This window comes from Camelus ferus, chromosome 4 (genome assembly GCF_009834535.1).
Source record: "Camelus ferus isolate YT-003-E chromosome 4, BCGSAC_Cfer_1.0, whole genome shotgun sequence".
NCBI classification, from domain to species: Eukaryota; Metazoa; Chordata; class Mammalia; order Artiodactyla; family Camelidae; genus Camelus; species Camelus ferus.
Window position 1 is genome coordinate 2,840,753 of NC_045699.1, and position 24,768 is coordinate 2,865,520.

General features: G+C 38.6%; 1 protein-coding gene and 1 non-coding gene across 11 annotated transcripts in view; both read right to left on the minus strand.

Moving 5' to 3' along the window:
• Window positions 1–7,474: 7,474 nt before the first annotated feature.
• Window positions 7,475–24,768, minus strand: part of ZNF169 (zinc finger protein 169) — a 102,201-nt gene continuing 84,907 nt past the window's right edge. For 9 of the 10 annotated variants that reach the window (XM_032477388.1, XM_032477396.1, XM_032477390.1 and 6 more), the window contains 3 exons: window positions 22,237–22,363; window positions 21,625–21,720; window positions 7,475–9,213 (listed from right to left, as the gene is read on the minus strand). In XM_032477388.1, the coding sequence (XP_032333279.1) occupies window positions 7,670–9,213; window positions 21,625–21,720; window positions 22,237–22,363 (1,767 nt within the window). In that variant the 3' untranslated portion in view covers window positions 7,475–7,669. The remainder of the gene's footprint in view (window positions 9,214–21,624; window positions 21,721–22,236; window positions 22,364–24,768) is intronic. The other variant, XM_032477387.1, reaches the window with a different exon arrangement.
• Window positions 18,284–18,466, minus strand: LOC116663411. The gene has a single exon (XR_004319663.1). It is a non-coding gene; the product is annotated as a U2 spliceosomal RNA (small nuclear RNA).

Here is a 24,768-nt window from a genome sequence, read left to right on the forward strand (position 1 = left end):
TACCTTCAATTTCCAAGAGTCTTTTTGTGTTTTGATTCTGCCAATAAGCATACTCCTCAGGCTTTTTTTGTTGTTTGTTTAGTTTTTCATTCTACTTTGCAATGGCTGCGTTCCCAAGCTATGAGGTACAGTTTCAGGGATGTACTACTGTTGGTTTAGTTTTGCAAGATGAAGAGCAGGAGTGAAACAATATCAAAATGATGGAAAACGTCAAATTAACTGAAGTTGGTTGGAGGGTCCTCTTGTCATACATGTGTCAAGAGAGGCAACTAAGGTATGTTGTGCGGGGGTAAGTACACCACCGCCTGCTGGGGGTTGGGGGTTGGCGGTCAGAGCATTCTGGCATAACTGTTTAGTTACAAAGGGTCTCCGTGTATCTTGGGAATCCCTCTGGGTGATGACATCTCTGCTTCCTGCTAGCTTAAGTCTCTATGCTTCTACCCGCACTTCAAACCCTCCTTAGATTTCCAGAGCCATGCCAACTAGACGATTCCAATCTGTAAACCATGGATTGTGGAGGCAGCTCGTTTGTGGAGAATTTCACTTGTTATCATCTATCTACATCCTTCCAATTTCCCTGAGAGATAGGGATAATTAATAAACTTAAAAATCCCACCACCACCCATTTCTTTTCCTGATCATTGTGACAAATATAAGAACATGGGACTGAAAGAAGGTAAAGTAGGGGAGGAGAGAGAGAGAGAGAGAGAGAAAGGGAGGGGAGAGCAAACTCCAAAGGCCCTAGAATATCATCCTGAAGACAAAGCAAGCCATAGCATGTCCATATGCAGAGGGAGACAAAGTGATGAGGGCTTCCAGGAAAGAAAGGAGGGGAAAGAAGAGGAAGGCATCAGAAGGATAAAGTATATGAGTCATGGTTCTCCAGAGAAATGAAACCAACCGGATGTGTATAGAGAAAGACATTGATTCATTTTAAGGAACTGGCTCACTCAATTTTGGAGGGACAGTGACTCCAAAGTCTGATCAAGGAGGCCAGCAAGCCTGGAGCTCAGGAAAGAGTTGTGATTTGAATCCAAAGGTAGTTCAGTTGGCAAAATTCCTTGTTGCTTGGGGAGGATTAGTTTTGTTCTATGAAAGCCCTCAAATGATTTAATGAAGCCCACCCATGTTATAGAGGGTGATCTGCTTTACTCAAAGTTGAGCAATTTAAATGTTGATATCATTCAAAACACAGCTTAACAGAAACATCCAGAATGGCTGATCACATATCTGGGCACTGCACCCCAGGCAAGTTGATGCAAAGAATTAACCATCATGTTAAGAGAGTTTGCAGTGAGGAGAAAGGCCTGTGCATTGGGAACCAGGAAGAATCTTTTCTTTATCTTGCACCATTAACTCCTTCAATGTAGCAAGAATAAGTGAGTTTCAACTAACCCAAATACCCAATTTGTAAAATTCACAAAACAAAAAAGGCCTAAAATGCATCCTAAAAATTCTACTCTAACCTTAATGGGATGGAGGACATCCAGATCAGACCAGAAGTCTCTACATAGTTTTAAATGGCTTAAAATAGACCTTTGTTCCTTTTTTTAATTAAACTTTTAATTTTGAGATATTATACATTCACACACAATTGTAAGAAATAAGAGAGATCCTGTGCCCTTCATGGTTTTCTCCAATGTCAACATCTTGCAAAATTATAGTACAAGAATTTAACAAAAATATTCACATTGATACAATTCATCAGTCATATTCAGGTTTCCCAGCTTCACATATATGAATTTGTATGTGTGTATTTATATCATGCAATTTTATCACATGCTCATGTCCACCACTAGAGTGAAGACACAAAAGTTTCAGCACCACAAAGATCCCTCATGTTGCCCTTTTAGTCTTACCCACCTCCCTCCTGTTCCCTTAACCTCACCTCTAACCCAGGAGCATTACTATATTCTTCAAAGTTTTGTCACTTCAAGAATGTTACACATATGGAATCATACAATATGTAACCTCTTAGAATTGGCTTTTTCCACTCAGCATCGTCTTCTGGAAATTCATCCAGGTTGTTCTTTTCATCAGTTCACTGCTTTTCACTGCTGAGTTCCTAATACTGAACCACTCTTGAATATGTGGAACAAATTCTTGGTCATGACGTACCATTCTATTTATACACGGTTGAATTTAATTTGCTAATTTTTTGTGAGGATTCTTGCATGATCTTCATGATAAACAGTGGTGTATAATTTTACATTTTTACACTTTCTTTGTCTGTTTTGGATATCAAGATAGTATTAGACTCATAAAATTAGGAAACGTTCCCTCTTCTATTTTCTGGAAGAGAATGTGTAAAATTGGTATTAATCATTCCTCAAATGTTTGGTAGAATACACCAGTGAAATCACCTGGGTTTGAGACTTCTTTTTCAGGAAATTTTAAACTATGAATTCAGTTTCCTTAATGGTTGTGTAACTGTTCAGATCATCTATTTTGTCTAGAATTTTGGTATGTGACTTTTTTGAGGAATTGGTCCATGTTGTCCAAGACAGAATTCATGAGTATAGTAAAACAGCTCATCGTGTTCCCTTATTACCCTTTTAATGGCTACAGGATCTATGGTGATATCCCATTCCATTCTTGATATTATTTGTATCGTCTCTTCTCTTTGTCATAATTACAAGAGATTAATCAACTTTATTTTACTTTTAGAAGAACTGACTTTTTGTTTCCTTCTCTTGTGTTTCTGTTTGAATCACATTGATTTCTCCTTTTATCTCTATTATTTCCATCCATCTGCTTCCTTTGGGTTTATTTAGCTCCACTTTTTCAAGTTTCTTGAGGTATGAATTTAAACTACTAATTTGAACCATTTCTCTATGTATCATGTGAGCATTTAATGCTATAAATTTCCCTCTCACCCTGACTTTGGCAGCATTCTACCAGTTTGGTATGTTGTTTTTGCATTAAGTGCTGTATGTGTTTCTAAAAATTATTTCCTTTGAAATGACTTTCTATTTGACTTACAGCTTTGTACTGTGTTGTCGTATTTCAACATCTTTGGGAGTTCTCCTGTTGTCTATTATTTATATCTAGTTTGATTCCATTCTGGTTAAAGGACATGCTCTTAATCATTTAATTTCTTTTAAATTTGTTGAAGTGTGTTTTATGGCACAGGACATGGACTGTCTTGGTGAATGCTTCACAGGTGCTTGATAAACATGTATTCTGCTGTTCTTAGGCGGAGTGATCTATATATATATCAATTAGATCCTGGTGTTTGATTATGGTGTTCAGGTCTACTACATCCTTAATGATTTTTGTTCCAGTAGTTCTATCAACTGATGACAGACTAACAACAGATAGAACAATACCAACAATTGTCAATAATAATAATGAATTTTCTCGATTTCTCTTTCAGCTCTATCAGTTTTTGCTTCATATCTTTGATTTGATTTGTACACATTAGGAGTGTTTTATCTTCCTCGAATGATTCCTAATTATTAAGTAATGTCCCTGATTGCCTCTAGTAAATTTCTTCACTCTGAAGTCTACTTTATCTTATACTAATATAGAAACTTCTGATTTTTAAAATTAATGATTGCATGGTATGTCTTTTTGTTTTACTTTCAATCTACCTACGTCATTGACTTTGATAAACATCATATAGTTAGCTTATGCTTTTTAATCTACCCTCACAATCTCTCCTATGAAAAGCTGTAGTTAGAACTTTTACTTACTGATATGTTAGGGCTTAAGTTGGCTGTTTGATTATTTATCTTATATTTGTTTCCTCTGGGTCTCATTTTTCTGTTTCTTTTTTCTTGCCTTTCTGTGGGTTGACAAACTGTTTAAGATTCCATTTAGATTCATTCTTAGTGTTTTGTGTGTGTGTGTGTGTGTGTGTGTGTGTGTGTGTGTGTGTATCCCTTTGTAGTTTTCTTAGTGGTTGCTCAGAGTATTTCAATATATGTGCCTTATAATATACTACCACTTGGGGTGAAGTGTGAAAATATTACTTTCATTTAGGCCCCTCTACTTTTTCCACTTTTAAATATCACTTTATAGAGTATCAGATGTTATAAATTTTGCTTCAATCCTCATGTGTGATTTTAAAAAACTTGAGGGTAGAAGCATATTTACTCGTATTTGTGCTCTTTTCATTTTTTCTTCCTTCCTGATGCTACAGTATTCCTTCTTTTATAATCTACTTCCACTTGAAGAACTTCCTTTTGCCATTGTTGAAGGGTAGGTTTGCTAGCAACAGATTCCTTTAGTTTTCTTTCATCTGAAAACATGTTCATTTTACTTCATTACTGAAGCATAGTCCTACTAGATATACAATCTGCAGTTGAGTTTTTTAGCACTTGAAGAAAAATGTTGTGCCATCTCCTTGTGAGCTTTATTATTTCATATGAGATATCTTCTGTCATCTAAATTGCTGTGTTCCCTCTATCTCTTGTGGGCAATGCTTTCAAGATCTTTCTGTCTTTAGTTTTTATCAATTTAATTATGATGTCTTAGTGTGGATTTCTTAGGATTTACTTCATAGCAGTTTGGCTTCTTGAATCTGCACACTTACATCTTTTGCTAAAAATGGGAAGTTTTCTGCTATTACATCTTTAAATATTTTTTCAATCCCACTGTTTCTTTCTGGGACTCTGATAACATAAATGTTAGCTTTTTTGTCCTTGTCGCAGAGGTTCTTATTTCCCCCCTAGGCTGTTTACTCTCTTGTGCAGATTTGCTAAGTTCTATTGACCTGTTCTCAATTCTCAATTCCATTTTCTGTCATATCTACCATACCATTGACTTTATCAAATGAGTTTCAAAATTTCTATTTTAAAGCTCTGTAATTTCCATCCGATTATTTGTATAACTTCTGCTTTTTGTTAAAATCTTGTACTGTTTCCTTTGTTTCAAGACAACTTGTAATTGCTTGAAGCATTTTCACAATTGTTGCTTTAATATCCCATCTCAGTATTGGTGTCAGTTGACTGTCTCTACTAATTTGTGATTTCCTGGTTCTTGGTACGGTGGTTAATTTTGCATTGTATCCTGAACTGGTGCTGCTGAGCTCAGCAGGATTTCTGTTCCATCCTGGGAGGAATGAGCCTGTATGGGCTGCCTTTTGATAGTTTCAGAGCCAGGAAATACTGGGCCACTTTCTTCTGTAGGATGGGGGAATGTAAGAAGCACTGTCACTATGCTGTCCTTCTAGTCACAAGGTCCATTCTCCTCTTCCTAGAAGTATGAGCTGCACTTACCAATTACTTAGGTATGCAAAAAGAAAAATGGTTGAGTGTATAGTGGAGAAGCCTGTCTAAGACCATCTTTTCTGAGTGACCAGGGTTAAAATCACCAGGAATAAATCATGTTGGTATCATGTACCCATTGATATGGTACAATCATGACACTTCATTTCTGTGGTATTCTTCCTAAAATTCCATGATGTGAGTCTACTGAGAAAACTTCAGACAATCCTAAATTGAAGGGCATTCAACAAAATACCTGTAAAAGACAGACTGTGAAACTATCACAGATTGGAGGAGACTAAAGAGGTATGATGACTAAATGCAGTGTCAGATTCTCGATTGGATCCTAGATCAGAAAAAAAGGCCAATAGTGGAAAACCTGAATATAATATACATTTTCTAGCAATGATGTCCTAATATTAATTTCTTACCTTTAATAAGGGTACCATGATTATGTAAGATGTTAGTATTAGGAGAAAAAAGTGAAGTTATCAGTTTCCACTGGCATTCTACTGTAAATAGTAGACTTCATTTACTTATGTATTTATTATTGTTACGGGCTTGTAAGATTCTCTTTTTATTTCCCTTCCCAGTGGTTTAAGTCATTAGTGCACTTAGTTTGGTGCTAAAATTGTCCCAGATTTGGCCAGTGGGTGGGAATCCCTTCAAACTCACTCTGTCTTTCTGGATCCGGAATCATCTCAGACTTACCCTGTCCTAACCCTGGAAGCAGCCAGTAATCCAAGAAGCCAGGGTTTCCACCAGTGGAAAATGGCATTAGAGGCTAAAATCTGGATGCTAGATGTGCTTACTGCTACTGGAGCATTCTTGCTTCTTGGTCTTTTCAGCAGACAGAGGTAGAAAATGCATGTGTGTATATATACATATGCAAACAAATATGTACACAAATATGCATGGACACACAGGTACAAATCTTATGAATCTGAAGTTCACACCAATACTTCCAAATCCTGCTCATTCTTATGGGATTCTTCCTTGCTTTGTCCCATTCCACATTTGTATGACTTTCCTTCCATGAAGACAATCCTGGCCCCCAACAACACAGACACATGAATTCATTTGCTCAATCCTAAAATGCATAAAAATAGTTTCAAAACTGCTTTACCATCCTGCTATGAGAAACAAATCTACTGAAGAGTTTAGGACTTATTTGTAATTCTTACACATACATACATCCTGTCTGCCCAAGACTGAGGATACAGTCAAAGACTATGTTCATTATTTTTCTTTCTTTCTTACACAAGTAACAAACTATATGCTTTTAGCACTTTGCTTTTTTCACTTAACATTTCCTCCATAATGTTTCATTAGTATTTTCTTCCTCAGTCTTTTTCTCAGATGTATTTTACTCCATTGTGTGTATGCTCCAGCGTATACAGTTTTCTGTACTTCAACATCAAGCAGTTTTCAATATTTTGCAACTATAAATAATGCTGTGAAAAATAACCATGTGCATGTGTGTATTCATAAAACTGCAAGTGACTTTTCAGGATAGATTCTTAGGCGTGTGCTTGCTGTGTCAATAGGTATGTGTATACAGTTTAAATATTGCCAAATTCTCCTCTAAAAGGTTTCTACCATTCTGCATTCCCACCAACAATGTATGAAAATGCTTGTTGCCTCATATCCTCACTAATACAGTGTACTGCCAGGCTTTTGAGTTTTTGTCAAGCTGATGAGTGAGAAATGGTATCCCAGTACAGTTGTAATTTTCCTTTCTCTTATCATCAGTGAAGCTGAATATCTTTTCATTAGTTTATACCTCTTTTGGTAAACTGATCATGTCTTTTGTCCATTATTCTATAGGACATCTGGTATCTTCCCGTTGATTTTTAATAGTTCTTATAAAGTGGGTATATTAACTCTTCAACTTGGAAAGAAGCTGATTTATATGTTGATATACCTTCCTTCCAATTACTTGTCTTTTGATATCACTTATGGTATTTTTCACCATGTAAATTTAAAAAAAATTTTGTACACTAAACTTTATTAATTTTTTATTGCCTCTAGATTTTAAACCAGCAAAGTATCTGGACCTGGGGAAAATTATCTTGTAGAGACCATTCAGTGCCCAAGGTAAGGGGACACAGCCAAGTCAGATTGGGTATTTATAGGGCTCTGGAGATTACAGAAAGAGAGAAACTATGGTCTAGAACAAAATATACAGTGATTCTCTCGTCTCCCTAGAGGTTGAATACCTTGCGGTTCTTGACAGATGAGTGAATGAGGTACACAACTAGGTGTGCAAGCTTGTAAACAAGCAGTTTATTAAAACAAAAGTCCATACAGAGGATTGCTGCTAAGAAATTAAATGATAGACCAACTATCTAATAAACACTGAAAGAAAAAGCAAAAATTTTTTTCTCTATTTCAGGAAAGCAGAACATTTCCTAGTGATTTCTGCCATCTTCACACTCACAGGGAAAGGAAAGGCAATGTCAGAATAGCTCTTGTGCCAGGAGGTAATGGCCAGACTTGGTCCTCCTATGTCTCTGGAGGTGAGACTTCTGGCTGAAGCCACGACCACACTCCCGGCACACATATGGCTTCTCTCCTGAATGGGTCCGCTGGTGTCTGATCAGGGCTGACTTGAAGCCAAAGCCACGTCCACACTCTTCACACACACATGGCTTTTCTCCTGAGTATGTCCTCTGGTCAGAAGTGAGGTGGGTCTTCTGACCAAGTCTTTGCTCACATACTTTATACACCTCAGCCTCCTCTCCTGAGTGTGTCCTCTGGTGTCTGGTGAGAAGTGACTTGAAGCCAAAAGTACGTCCACACTCAGAGCACAGGTAAGGCCTCGCCCCTGTGTGCGTCCTCTGATGTCTGATGAGGGTGACCTTCTGACCAAAGCCACGCCCACACTCAGGGCACACATAAGGCTTCTCCCCTGTGTGTGTCCTCTGGTGGCCCATGAGGGAGACTTTCTGGCTAAAGCCACGCCCACACTCAGAGCACAGGTAAGGCTTCTCCCCAGTGTGTGTCCTCTGGTGTCTGATGAGGGTGACCTTCTGGCAAAACCTGTGCCCACACTCAGCACAGACATAAGGCTTCTCCCCAGAGTGTGTGACCTGATGACTGACGAGCAGTGACTGTTGCCTGAAGCCACGCCCACACTCCAGGCACAGGAAGGGCCTCTCACCTGAATGTGAGCTACGGTGTTGGAGGAGTGATGCCTTCTGGCAAAAGCCTCTTCCACACTCTGGACACACAAAGGGCTTCTCCTCCAAGTGTGTCCTCTGGTGTAGGATAAGGGCAATCTTCTGGCGAAAGCTTCGCCCACACTCCTGACATAAAAAGGGTCTCTCCCCGGAGTGTATCCTCTTATGGTTCGTTAGGGAGGACGTGTACCTGAAGTGCCGCCCACACTCCCTGCACGTGTAGGGCTTCTCCCCTGAGTGTTTCCTCTGGTGTATGGTTAGAGAGGACTTCCGGCCAAAGCCTTGCCCACACTCTTGACAGCTATATGGCTTCTCCCCTGTGTGGGTTCTTTGGTGCTTGATGAGGTCTGACCTCTGGCAGAAGCTTCTGCCACATTCAGGACACACATGATGCTTTGGGAGAGTAAAGAGGCTTGACTCTGGGCTAAGTCCTAGTCTGAATTTTTCACATATGACTGCTCCAGATTCTGAGATGTCTGCCTCTGTCAACACTGTGTCTGCCTCCTCAGGGCTCATGCCCCGCTCTATTCCTCCACCACTGTTGCATTCCTGGTCTACTGTCTGACCTTGAGATGGGATTAAGAATGCTCTCGAAGTCCTGCTCAGCTGCAGCCTCCCAAATACAGTGCCAGAGCTTTCTCTCTCACCATCTTCTGCTTTGTCATTCAAGCAGCTTGGAGCTTCGAAGAAGTGGCTTGCTGCAGATGAATCTGGGAAGATCTGAGGGGAGTGACTGCATAGAACATGTTGACTGAGGAACTCTGGACTGGAAAAAGCCACCGGGCAGCAGAGACAGGGCTGGAATTCTGTTCTTGGTTCTGCTGGAGAAAAAGTCTAAATCAGATTCACAACAGGTACCTTGTGGACGGTAACATTTCTCCAGCAGTCACTCCTCAGATGCTCACACAACAAAGATTTTCAGCAGACGTACCTTCCATCCCATGGTGACACATTAATACATATCCTTTTATAACACATCAAACCCACAAATGAGCCAGCTCTAAATATTAGCCTGGCTTAAACAGTTTCAAGAAAGCATCGCAGGCAGCTCTAGCCATGTAAATCATTGCCATTAGAGTTACAACTTCCCCAGCACGATTATCTTACAAGCCACGGTCATTAACACTGAGGCAAACAATATCTATAAACATATGCTTTTCTTCGAGAGTTAAAACTACATAACTTCCTACAAATTTCTTTACAGGACTGTTCCTAAAAGAAAGACTTAAGTCAAAAAAGGGAGTCTCTCCACCTAGAGTACCCAAGATGTAGGCAGTAGGGAGGACAGGTTAGAGACCAACGTGAGAAATGAACTGAAGGTGCTTCCTCTCCTAAACAAGGGTTTCCTAGAGGGTTACGTGCTGGGTTCTCTCTCATGGTGTGTGGACTTGGCAGTGAAACACAGAGACTCAGTCTAGGCCTGCAACCCCTTAAAGGATTCTGGCTCTTGGTGACCCCAATCAGTTCTAGACCTGCTTTTCTCAGTGTTTCAAAAACTGCTGTGAAAGGAAATTCTTCCACCTAAAATAGCTCAGGGAGATATCAAACTTGTTTGCCTTATTCCATTTCACTTACTTCTGTCCACCTGAAGCTGATGGAAAATAGCATGAACCTTAAATAAACTCAGTACACTAGGCTTTCCAGATTCACCCGATGCTTTCTTCACCAACCAAAAAAGAGGTGTATTTTATGAACTACCAACAACATGGGTCAGCACACTACAGCCAGCCAGCTGTTTTGCAGATGAAGGTCTACTGGACCACAACTACACTCAGTCTTTACGTAGTGTCCATGGCAGCTTTCACACACAATGGCAAAGGTGAGTACTTGCAACAAAGAACATAAAGCCTAAAATATTTACTATGTGACCCTTTACAGAGTACTGATTCCACCTGGTCTCAGATGCTAGCTTTCAATACTGACAAGAACAGCCACCATGCAATCCCTTCCTAACACTTCAACCCCCTACGTTTCCTCCTCAGCGAACTGCTTATTAAACGTAGTTCCCCTCCCCTCCCCACCCTCTGTATGGGTGTGCCTGTGTTGCTGCATCTAGAGGTTCCTGTGAAATGGCCTTGGTAAGTATTCATAAGTGCTGACCCTACTGGACTTCCACTGTGAAACTGAACATCCCTTCAGTCTTGGCGTGCAGTTCCGGCCATCAGGCACCCACCATGGTTGCTTTCTCATCAGCGAGTGTACTCTAGTTTAGCTCAGTGAACTATCAGTTTATTTTGTGGAGTTAGGCTGTCCACATTCTCAAAACTCACGGGCAGGTATGTACGTTTCTGGCCAGCAGCTTCCAATAAATACATGGTTGTAATTCTGGAGTTCCGACAGCTGAGCTTCCCGTATTGCACTATTGTCAACTTGTCTGGGATTTGATGGGGAGAGAAAGGCAGACACTGCATTCTCCTTGGCTTGTTTGTGTTCCTGCTGGATCACAAAGTCTAAGATCAGTGGTAAACTGCATATCGTTGTAGGTGTGCCATTCAGGGTCTTCTGTGTTCAATGTGGCGACTGATTCAGAAACAGTTAATGCTGCTCTTCTGGGAGTCACAGCCTCTAAGAAGAGCACTGAGCATTATTTTTGTGCCTATCTAGTAATGTGTCAAATTTTAACTAAAAATGACAAGAATTACAATGTCCACTTTGGGAAACCCTAATCCTTAACATGGTTTTAAACATACAGAAATTGCTCAATAAAGGGAGAAATAAAAAGTAAAATTTTATCAAGGTAATGCTTTTCAGTTAATCATAAAAATTTACACAATGTATTCAAATTACTCAGTTTATAAACTATTTTACAATCTACAGCTGCTCTTGTGCCAACTGATTTTTCAGACCAGTAATTACTTCAGTAATTGGACGTGAACTCAAATGTTCCAAAAGAAATTTTAGAAAAAGAAAATCATGTCTAATGGCCCCTTAAAGAAATTTTTCCTTCTGCAGCTGCAACTGTGAGGAAAAAAAGTATAGCAATGAGAAAAAATGAATGGCCGTAGACACTGAATTGATTACCAGAGAAGAAAGAATGCTGTGCATTCCCTGCTTTTAAACCATTTAAAGAATTTTGAAACTTCGTCCAAACATGTATAAAGAAGACATTTTCAGCATTAATCAGAATTAATCCCTGGAAATTGAACATCTTTCATAATATATCGTCTCAGTGATTTTTAGACGATAAAAAATAAAGGCTATACAAAACATTACTAGCGAGGGAAGGGGGTGGGAAGGGATAAATTGGAAGTTTGAGATTTGCAGATACTAACTACTATATATAAAATAGATGAACAACAAGTTTCTACTGGATAGCACAGGGAACTATATTCAGTATCTTGAAGAAGAATATGAAAACAAGTGTATGTATGTACATGTACGACTGAAACATTAAGCTATACACCAGAAATTGACACAACACTGTAAACTGACTATACTTCAATTAAAAAAAAAATATTAGCAAATGTGATAGTTAATTATATGTATCAACTTTACTGGCCACAGGATGCCCAAACATTTAGTCAAATATGATTCTGGGTATTTCTCTGAGGATGTTTTTGGAAGACTTTAGCATTTAAATGGAAAGACTAAGTAAAGCAGGTTACTCTTCCTAATGTGGGTGGCCCTCATCCAATCAGTTGAAGGCCTGAATACTGTGAAAGACTGACCCTCTCCCAAATAAGAGGGAACACTTCCACCCTACCTTCAAGCTGTGACAGGAGAGGGTGAGGGGTAGGGGAGGGGGATGGGATTTGTTTGTTTGTTCTTCCTATCAAAATTGAACTAAAACACTAATTTTTCCTGGCTGTTGAGTCTGCTAGCCTTTGGACTGGAATTATACCATAGGCTCTCCTCAGTCTTCTTCTTGTTGACCGTGGATCTTGGGGCTTCTCAGCCTCCATGACCATATGAGCCAATTCTTTATAATACACCTCACATTCTTGTGTGTGTGTGTGTGTATACATATACATCCTATTGGTTCTGTTACCCAGTAACCATAATGCTGATTTTGGTACCAAGAAGTGGGATGCTGCTATAATAAGTATCTAAAATTGTGGAGTGGCTTTGGAACTAGGTGGTGAAGGCTGTTAGAGTATTGAGGTGCATACTAGAAAAAGCCTAAATTTACAAGAAGGGACAGTTGGTAAAAATATGGATATTAAATGTGATTTTGGTGAGAACTCAAAGTAGGAGAGTTGAACAGAAAGCTTCCATCTTATCAGAGGGTACATAAATATGAAGTGACTAGTATTCTACAGTATGCATTTTCTAATGCTGAGCTTTGCATATGTAAAATAAATTCCACTGGGCACATGGTGTGTAATTATTTTTAAACATGGTTGGATTCAGTTTGGAATGTTTTTTATAACTAGTACAGGTTTGTAGATCCACCACCAACTTAATTACTTTCATAAATACAGTATTTCTCAGTTTGTGCTATCCTGTGTCAGCAGTATTTTTCAAAAATGTATCCATTTCGTGTAAGGTGTTCAATCTGTTAGTATAAACTTGTGCATGATATCCTCTTAGTATCGTCTTAAAGTCTGAAGTGTAGTGGTAACTTCTCTTCCATTCCCGATTGATTATTAATGTCTTCTTTCTCTTTTTCTTGATTAGTCTACGTAGCAATATATAATTCCGTTGATTTTTTCAGACAATCAGCATTTAGGCTTAGCACATCTTTCTGTTGTTATATTTCATAGATTCCTGCTCTTATTTTCATTCTTCCCTTCCTTTTACTCACTTTGTATTTATTTTGCTCCTCTTTTTCTAGCTTCTTAAGGCAAAAGCTTAACTCACTGATCACAGACCTTTTATTCTTTCCCACTGTAAGCACTCACAGCTATAGCTATCCCTCTAAGCTCTGCTTTAGCTGCATCTCACAAATTTTTATTTTGCTAAAGTGAATTTGAAAAGATTTAGGTAGTGGTTTGTAAAACTTGATATTGGTAGGATGTAATTTCTCCCCCAAGTTATATATAGATACACTAAAATCTCAATAATAAACATAGCCCACATTTTCTTTTCTTCTTTTTTGTTAAGTGAGAAGCTGATCCTAAAATTTAAGTGGAAATTCAGAGGACCTAGACTACACAAAGCAATCTTGAAAAAGAAAACAAAGGAAGAGAACTTACACTACCTGACTTCAAGGCTTCCTGTGATCCTACAGTAATACAGACAGTGTGGTTTGGTTAAAGGACAGACACATTAATCAAAGCAACAGAACAGAAAGTGTGAACAGAAAACAGACCCATACTTAGCCCATCACTGAATTTTCAACAAAGCAATCCAATGAGTGAAAGGAAAGACTTTTCAACAAATGGTGCTAGAACCACTCTGTATCCATATGAAAAAGAAAAACACTGATTCCTGCCTCAGACTATACACAAAAGTTAATTCAAGATGGGTCACAGATCTAAATATAAAAGCTAAAACCATACAGCACTTAAGAGAAAATATAGATTATTTTCATAACAATAAGAATTTAAAAAGAGAAGAAAATTAGACTTCCTCAATGTTAAACATCTCATCAAAAGTTATGTTAAGAAAAGGAACAGAAAAGTTTCAGATAGAGAGGATATTTGCAAAATGGACAAATGACAATGGACTGGTATCCAGGATTAATAAAGAACTCATAAAACTTAATTTTAAAAAATACAAAAGATCTGAATGTATTCACAAAGTAAGTTATAGTAAACATATATATATATATATATACACACATACGATTAAAAAGTACATAGAAGTGTTCCACATCAGTAACAATCAGGGAGATGGAAACACACACGAGATACCACTACACATCCGACACCAGAGATAAAATGAAAACTGTCAGGGAGGATGCGAGGTGACAGGAACCCTCATACATTTGTTCATGGAAATGAGAAACTGTACAATCACTTTGGGAAAGGTCTAGTCATTTCTTATAAAACTACACATACAGTTACCCTATGACCCAGTGTACTGGGTTGACTATTATCCCACCAAAATTAATCTTGACTTGGAACATATGAATGTGGCTTTATATTGAAATACAGTCTGCAGATGTAATCAAGTTAAGATGAGGTTCTACCGGATTAGGGTGAACTGTAATTCATTGACTGGTATCCGTACAAGGAGAGGGAGATTTGGATGCAGAGACACAGAGAAGGAAGAAGGATATGTGACTACAGGGGCAGGCTGGAGTGATGCAGCTACAAGCCAAAGGTTGACAGCAACCACCAGAAGCTAGAAGAAAGGCAAAGAACAGCTTGGCCTTTAGGACCTCCAGACGGAACTAACCTTGCAAACAGGTTGATTTTGAACTGGGATAGAATAAATTTCTTTGTTTTAAGCCTCTCAGTTTGTGGTAAATTGTTACATCAACCGAAGGAAACTCATATACCCAGCACATACCCTAGGTATTTATCCAAAGAAAACAAAACAAAGGTTTACCAAAAACAAACAAAAAATTAGCATAAGAATGTTGATAGCAGCTTTTACAAACTGACTAAACACTGGAAGCTATCAAGGTGTCTATCAAAGAGAATGGATAAACAGTTCTATATTCATATGACAGAATGCTATTCAGTGTTAAACAAAGAACACACTACTGATGTATGCAACAATGTGCTTAAAAGCTATACTGAGCGAAAGAAACCTTACACAAAAAAGTATTATTATAGGATTCCATTTACGAAAAATTGTACAGCAGGCAGAACTAATCTACTGTGAAATAAAATCAGAACACTGGTACCTCCGATAAGGGCAAGAGTTTACAGGGATGAGCCCCAAGGGTAATGATCTGTATTTTGATAAAGTTTGGGTTATCGAGTTATATCCATTGTTTGAATTCAGAGACTACTACACTTAAGATTTTGCATTTCCTGTAAGTAAGCCCCACCTTAAAAGAAAGAATAATCAACTTTCAGTAATGAATGATATACATGCTACCCGTTACTCTAGGAGCCAAACATCTTTCACGGGGCCCACCAAGCTGAGGTGAATTGCCAGGAACTGGCACTTTCCAACTGCAGTGTCTGGAGATGCTCAAGTGGACACCCTGGACCTGAGTCTGTGGGTCCCCGCCTGGTGACCACCCACAGGAGCCGACCCAGGAGACCATCCTTTTCCTCTCTCCACTTGATTGTCTTTGCCGAGACCACTCAGTGGTCACATCAGATATTAAGACATACTCACACCCAGCAACCGCTCTGAGGGACAGACATCATCTGAAGGGAATGAGTAGATGCTAAGGACAAGCCATGAAGACCTCACAAAATGACAGCAATGGCCACCCATGATCAGGGACTCCTAAGCTCTTAAGCTGCCCATGGGGAGAACACAAGTCTCTTTTCCAACAAGAGTAAAGCCTTGATAGAGTGCACTTGCTCAGATATGCTCAGCTACCCAGCTCTCTCTGAGAGGAACTGCTTGCACTAAACTCCCCACTCATACCAACTGAGACATTGCTAGAAATCTGTCAGAATGATTCCCACGGCCAAAGCAGGGACAAGGGCAGAGTCAACAAAGAGTCCCTGAAGCGCCCCATTCCTGTCTACCATGCACCACAGCTCAGAAATGAGTCTGGAAGCCTCCATTCCAGCAAAAGAAAAGGGGAACAGACCCACCCCTGTCAGGGCTGTGACAGCCACAGAACAAAAAGGAGGTCCCGCTCAGCAACTAGGGCAGGCTCTGATCGCAACACTGGCCACACCCCAAATTAAAGGGATAACAGGCAACACACACAGAAGAAAAATGGGACAACCATCCATACTGAAAACAGACCTCACAACAAAATTATTAGAGGCTCACAGCTACACAGAAATGCATCCTCTTCAGAAATCTGTCAGAAAGGCCAAAGTAAAAGACGGTGTTAACACCAAATTCTGGAAAGAACGCAGAGAAACTGGATTACTCCAGCACTGCTGGTGGGAATGTAAAGTGGCATAGGTGATCTGGAAATGACTATGGCACTTTTGTACAAAACTGAACGTGTATTTACCACACGGCCCAGCAATGTGCACTTCTGGGCATTTATCCCAGAAATGAAACGGCTATGTTCACACAAAAACTTACGCATAAATGACCACAACAGTTTTATCTGTATTAGCCACAAACTGTAAACAACCCAAAAGTCTTTCAATGGGTGAATGGTTTAACAAAATGTAGTACACTCATACCACAGACTACAACTCAGCAATAAAAGGAATGAAATATTGATACACGTAATGGACCCACGAGATCCATTTGGGTGGGTCCCAAGAGAATTATGCTGAATGAGAAAAAGCAATCCCAAAAGGTAACATACAATATTATTTCCTTTATAACATTCTTGAAATGACAAAATGGTACAGACAGAAGAGATTAGTAGTTGCCAGAGGAAGGTGGAGGGAGTGAGGTTGGGGAGGAGTGAGCTATGGCTATAAAAACATAGCACAAGGAATCCTTGTGATGGAACTGTCCTGTTTCTTTGAATATACTGGTAGTTACATGAACGTACATGTATAAGTTCCACAGAACTAAATAAACATACATATACGCAACCCTCCTTCACTGCTGGTGGGAATGCAGTTTCGTGCAGCCACTGTGGAAAACAGTATGGAGGTTCCTCAAAAGACTACGAATAGACTTACCATATGACCCAGGAAGCCCACTCCTGGGCATATATCCAGAAGGAACCCTACTTCAGGATGACACCTGCACCCCAATGTTCAAAGCAGCACTATTTCCAATAGCCAAGACATGGAGACAGCCTAAATGTCCATCAATGGATGACTGGATAAAGAAGATGCGGTCTATTTATACAATGGAATACTACTCAGCCATAAAAACCGACAACATAACGCCATTTGCAGCAACATGGATGCTCCTGGAGAATGTCATTCTAAGTGAAGCAAGCCAGAAAGAGAAAGAAAAATACCATATGAGATCGCTCATATGTGGAATCAAAAACAAAAACAAAAACAAAAAACAAACAAAGCATAAATACAAAACAGAAATAGACTCACAGACATAGAATACAAACTGGTTGCCAAGGGGGTGCGGGGGTGCGAAGGGACAGACTGGGACTTCAAAACTGTAGAATAGATAAACAAGATTATACTGTATAGCACAGGGAAATATATGCAAGATCTTATTGTAGCTCACAGAGAAAAAAATGTGACAATGAAAATATATATATGTTCATGTATAACTGAAAAATTGTGCTCTACACTGGAATTTGACACAACATTGTAAAATGACTACAAATCAATAAAAAATGTTTAAAAAAAAAACCCAAAAACACATACATATACGCACAAAGTGAAGGTAAAAGTGGAGAAATCTGAATAAAGTCAGTGCATTGTATTAACAGAAATACAAGGATGGTTTAACAGGAAAACAATCAATATAATTTACCAAAAGAAAGATTAAAAAAGAAAAACACATATTAGCATCTTTACAGATGCCAAAAAACAGCTGACAAAACCCAACACTCATTCCAAATAAAAACTCACTGAACAAGGAATAGAAGGGAAGTTTGTCAAGCTGAGAAAGGGCAGGTATAAAACTTACACTTAGGAGGAAAGCACTGCCCATAAGATCAGGAACAAGGAAAGGATGTCCACTCTCACCACTTAAATTCATCACTGCACTGATGTTTTCGCCTGTGCAACGAGGTAAGAAAAATAAATTAAAGACATGAAGAATGGAAAGGAGTAAACTACACTGATTTACAAATAACAAAATCATCTACGTAGAAAATATGACAGAATCTACAAAACTACTAGGACTGAGAAGTAGGTTTTGCAAAATTACCAGATACAAGGTCATCATACATAAACTAACTGTATTTCTAAATTATATCAACAGACAACTGAAAACTGAAATTTTAAAGTACCTTAAATAGCATCAAAAATATGAAACACAGAAGGGTAAATCTGACAAGATGCGTAAGACCTGTGTACTACAAAATAATGCTGACAGACAGAAATTAAGAAGTCCCATAAAAATGGAGAGACAGATTGCGTTCATATATTGGATGACAGAGTGCTATTAAACTGATAAGAACGGAGACTACACTTGATCTTAGCCAAAAGGCCGAGAAGTGATCAGAATGTTATTTACATGTAAGTTCTCCTTGAACTGATGTAGATTCAACTCAGTTCCAATCAAAATCACAGCTGGCTTTTTTGTGTCTTGTGTGTGTGTGAAAATTGACAACCTCATTCTAAAATCCATGTGGAAATGCAAAGAATAACTAGAATAACTATGTTTTAGCATAAATAAAACAACTTGAAGAAAATGTCACAGGATTTATACTTCTAAGTTCCAGACTTGATTATAAAGCTACAGTAATCAAGACTATGTGGTATTGGCATCAAGACAGGTAAAGAGAGAAGTTGAAAAAAACAGAGTCCATATAAATACCCATACACAACTAATTTACTACAAAGGTGCATAGGAAATTCAGTAAAGAAAGCGTTGTCTTTTCAAGAATAGTGCTGGAAAATTTGGATATTTCTATGAGAAAAAAATTGTACTTGTATCTAGACCTGGTACCAAGTATAAAAATTTACCCAAAACAGGGTATAAAACTAAACGTAAAGTAAAAATTATAAAACTTCTAAAAAGAAAAAAACATATGAAACTCTTTTTGATTTTCATTTTAGGAAATATTTCTTAAATACATCACCAAAAGTTAAATTCATGAGAGAAAAAAACTGAAACTTGGACTTCACCAAAGGTAAGAACTTCTCTTTGAAAGACACTATTAAGAGAATCAAAAGCCACAGAGAAAATATTCATAAATCAAATATCTGATAATGGACTTCTATACAGAATATATGATGAACTTTCAAAATTCAATAATAAAAACATAAGAAATCAACTTTTTAAATAGGCCAAGATTTGAGAAGACATTTCACCAAAGAAGATACACAGATGGTAAAATAAGCACATGGAAAGATTCTCAGCATCATCAGTCATCAGGCAAATGCCAAGTAAAACAGAGTAAGAAGCCACTACGCAGCTATGAAAATGTCTGAAGTTAAAATAGTACTACTAACTGCTGACAAATACACGGAGCATCTGGAACTCTCATCTACTGCTCGTGGGAATGTGACACAGTGCAGCCAGTCTGCAAAACCCTTTGTGAGTTTCATTAAAAAATATACACTCTATCGTACAACGCAGCCATTCCAGGGCCAGGTATTTATCCAAAAGAAATGAAAGTATATGTTTACACAAAGATTCTTCATGAATGTTTGGACAGACAACATTTATTTGTGTTTGTCGAAAATGGAGACTACTCACATGCCTTTCAGTAGATGAATGGTTACATAACTGTGATCTCTATACCACTACTCAGCAATAAAAAGAAATAGACTATTGATACATACAACATTAGGGATCAAACTCAAAATAATTATGCTGAGTGAAAGAATTCAGTATGTATTCTGTACGATTCAATTTACATGAATTCTAGAATATGCAAACAAATCTATGATAGAAAACAGCTAAGTGGTTGCCTGGGTACAGGAGGAGGGGGAAGACAGGGAGGGGCAGGAGACAGGGATTACAGTGAGCCACAAGGGAACTCTGGGGGTGACAGGTATGTTTGGGATTTGGAACATGGCAGTGGCTTCATGGCTGTGCATGTATGTCAAAACTTACCAACTTTTACACTTTAAATATATGCAGTAAATTTTATAATTTGATAACATAACTTACAATTATCCCTTAAGTATTATACCATATAATACCTTATACCATAATAACATTTCTTATTATACCATAATTATCGCTTATATAATAGTTCTTTTTGAAAAAAACACTGAGTTTGCTATAAAGTCCAAGTCCAGATATATAGTTGTATTTAGAAGCAAAAAACAAAACAAAACAAAATAAAAAAATAATATGCCAGGAATGTTGACAATAAAACACTGAAAAAAGATAACTCAGGCAAAAATTTATCCTTACCTCCCAACATTCAAATAAAACTAATTCCAATTGGATTAAAGAGATAAATGTTCCCAAAATGGAATCTTTACAAATCAGTAACAGAAACAGCCCAAATCAAAAGTAGGGAACTACTCTGAACAGTCAAGTCACAGAAAAGGAGGCACCAGTGGCCAGTCAACACAGGAAAAGATGCTCGTGCTCACTAGGAGGCCAAACCCCTCTGAAATTTCACCACAAACCAAACAAATGGTGAAAAACACGAAGATGAGGAACAAGAACTCATCCCTGCTGCTGGGAATATAAGACAGCACTGAACAGCTTCAGAACACGATGCGGTGTAACACAATCAGGTTGAAGCCACCCACGCCTACGGACCAGACACTGTGCTCTCATGTATGCGTCTTCAGAGAAACTCTTAACATGTGTTTCCAAGGAAGTAACAAGAATACATAGCAACATTATTGAATAGCCGAAAATTGGAAATAACTTAAATGTCCAAAAGAAGGGAACTGATAATTCAACTACATGAAAATTTTCATGTAATTGATTTGTATAAAACAGTTTTTAAAAGTGTAAACTAAACCTACACATTTTAACATGAATCTCACATAAAGCCGGTGGAAAGGCATGTTCCAGAAGGAGGTATACAATATAACACTATGTGCAGAGAAGTTTACAAACATGCAAAACAACTCTCTATATAGTTGAAAGCCCCCCCCCCAATGAATGAAAAAGGATGAAGGCAGTGATTGGCATGCTGATGCAGAAGTCAGATTCTCAGGGGCGGGATTCAGCAGGACACAACCAGGGAGGGGACAGGACTGTCACCTGGTCTTATAACGGTCTATTTCTTAGGCTGAAGGGAAGGAATACTGGCATTCACTGTATAATTCTTCACACCCCATTGTAATCTTAAATAATCCATCATAAAATAAAAGAAACAAGTTATGGGAATTTATGAAGTAGAGCTGAGGCAGCGAACAGTTACCAGGTTAACAGCAGTAACTGGACAGTTTCTAGCAGGGGCAGATGACTTATTCTCAAGTGCTGTGTTGAAGATTAGGCCCAGCCACAAAAGTTCAAGAATAGGAGGCTCCTAGACATGCTGGAAAAGGGATACCAAGTGAGCAGAGTGTGGCTCCCTTGGGGAGGATTCCAGGGAAGCCCTGTCTGGGCTGAGCAGGAGAGCACAGAATGGAGGCCTGCAGAAGAGCTTCCTCTCCAGAAGCTCTCAGAGGCTCCTCTTTCTTCACCAGCCAAGCGCCTCCCTGCCCTGTCTCCTTGTCTGCCTGCTGCTTCCCACTCACCTGGACAAAGGTCCGGAAGATATTCGCTCTCCTCTCTCCAGGGCTCGTCGCCTTGTTCCAGTTGTGTGATAAGTTTTGGTTTAGGAAAGGCAATTCCTACTCACAGGGAAAAAAACCAAGGTGACCTTGGTTAGTGGTTTAAGAAGCCGTCACAGAACTCAGAGTCAGCTGGGGAGTGCAGTAACTCAGAAGTCAAGGCAGGGAAGCACCAAGTCGGGGGCAAATACTGTCTGAATGCTGAGAGGGAGTGTCTAAGGGCAGGAGCGATGAAGCCTGGATCTAAAGGCGGTGTACTGAGTCTCCACTGTGCTTGGATGAATACAAACGTTCCCCCATTTGAGGCAAGGTCACCTTGGTGGAGGGCTCAGCTTTGGAAGAGGGCTGGAAATGCAGTGTCAGACACCATACACATGTGTACGTACACACACACACACACACACACACACACACAAACACTTCACTATTTTCAACTCTACAGAATCCAGACATTCTCTGGGGGTGTAGGAAAAATACTATTTTTCTTTCTGAGCTAAAAGCATGATGGCTGCTATATAAAAATCTTAACATGCAGACAGGCAGAGAGTCCAAGACATGAGACAGATTTCTCCTTACCCAGAGACACCATATGACTGTAGTTCTCCAGCATCACATCCCGATAAAGGATCCTCTGAGCAGGACTCAGTAGCTTCCACTCTTTCTGGGTGAAGGCCACAGCCACATCCCTGAAGGCCATTAATGCCTATAATACAAACACATCGCTGCTCATCCAGAAGCCATCCATGCCCACTACTCAGCTTAACCTAAGCCACTAACCAGGGCCAAGGCAGCAGTAAGATTCTCATGGGGCACCCACGTGAGATCCATAGATCCTGCTTTCAGCCTGAACCCTGGTGCCCTGTGTTCAAAACAATAATCCTCCTCCCACATTGCTGGTGGGTCTTTTCAGGGGTTCTTTGTTCTGTTCTATTGATCTCTGTGACTATGATGCTGTGAAACACACAGTGTTGAACACTGTGTATATACAGCAGGGCCTGAAATCAGGGAGACTGATTGCTCCTACTTTATTCCTCACTTTAAAGGCTATTTTAGATATTCTAGAGCATGTGCATTTCCATATAAATTTTAGAATAATCTTATCTGTATCTATCAAAAAACCATGCCGGAATTTTGGTAAGATTAGCATTAAATCTGTATGTTAATCTGGGGAGAACTGACATCTTTACCATGTTGACTCTTCAAATCTACAAACATGATATGTTTCTCAATTTACTGAGATGTTCTTTGATTTCTTTCATCAGCATTTTGTGGTTTTCAGCGTACAAATCCTATATATGTTGTGTTAAACTGACATCTAAGAATTTCTTCTTTTTTTTCAGTAATTTTAATGGTATTGTATTTTTAGTTCAGTGACCATATGTTCATTGCTATGATATGAAAATAAATTGTTTGTATATTTATCTTGAATCCTGCAACATGGGTGAACTCACTTATTAGCTCTGGGAGTATTTTTTTCTCCTAGATTCCTTGAGATTTTTCTATATAGTCATGGCATTTGCACATAGGGACAGGTTTATTTCTTGCCTTATAACCTGTAAGTATTTTATTTCCCATTCTTGCCTTATTGTAGGAGTTCTAACACAACAGTGAAGAGTGGTGAGAGCAGACATCCTTGCCTTGTTCTTGATGAAGAGGAAAGCATTCCATCTCAAAGCACTAAGAATACTGTTCCACAAAGAGATACCATGTCATGCCCATTAGGAAAGCTATTACCAAAGAAAAGGAAAAGAACAAATTTCGGCGGAGTATGGAGAAATTGGAACTTTGGTGCATTTCTAGAGGAAAGTAAAATGGTGTAGTTTCTATGGAAAAGAGTTCAACAATTACTCAAAGAGTTAAATATACAAAAAAAAAAAAAGTTAAACAGTTCTATTTTCCATATGATCCAGCAACTTCAATCCTAGGTACATACCCCAAAGAATTGAAAGCATGGACTCAAATAGATACCTGTACACCAATGTCCATAACAGCATTTTTCACAATAGTTCAAAAGTGGAAACAACCCAAATGTCCACCAACAGGTAGATTAAAAAAAATGCAGTATGTATATACAACACAATTATATATTACTCAGCCTTAAAAAAGAAGAAAATGCTATATCAGAGATTACTCTTTTTTTAAATTTATTTTTCACTTATTTAAATGTTTTATTGGGGTTTTTTGTTTGTTTGGGGGGAAGTAATTAGGCTTATTTATTTATTTTGATGGAGATACTGGGGACTGAACCTAGGACCTTGTGCATGCTAGGCGAATACTCTACCACTTAGCTATACCCTCCCTCCTCAGAGATTACTCTTGAAAACATTATGCTAAGTGAAAAACACCAGTGATAAAGGACAAATACTGTTTTAGTCCCCTTACAGCAGGTACCTGAAACAGACAATATAGAAACAAAGTAAAACAGAGGTTACCAGGGACTGGAGGGGAGTGGGGAATAGGAAGTTATTGTTTAATGGATAGAGTTATCACTCTGGGAAGATGAAAAAGTTCTGGAAATGGAGAATGGTGATGACTGGACCATGTTGTGAATGTACTTAGTGCCACTGAAGTCGACACTTAAAATGGATGAAAATGTTATGTATATGTTAACAACAACAAAAAATAATGTTACCAATAGTTTTTTTAGATGTCCCCAATCAAGTAGAAAAATTCCCAAGTTTCTATCATTCTAAAAATTTTTTTTGCCACAAATGGCTATTGAATTCTGTCAAAAGCTTGTACTGTATCATCAAATTATATCATGTAGTTTTTCTTCTTCAGCCTGTTAATATGGACAGTACTTTGACTGAGTTTCAAATATGGAATCAGTCTTGCATCCCTGGAGTAAATCATACCTGGTAATGGTATATAACTGTTTTTATATATTGTTGAATTCATTTTGCTAATAATTTAAGGATTTTTGTGTCTATATTCATGAGAGATGTTGACCAGTAGTTTTCATTTTTTCTATTGTCTATCTAGTTTTATTATTAGCATCATACCTGCTCCATAAAGTGAATTGGAAAGTCCTCACTCCTATTTTAAGAAATCAAAGTCTTCTTTAAAAATGTGGCAGAATTCCATAGCAACATCACCAGGCCTATAGAT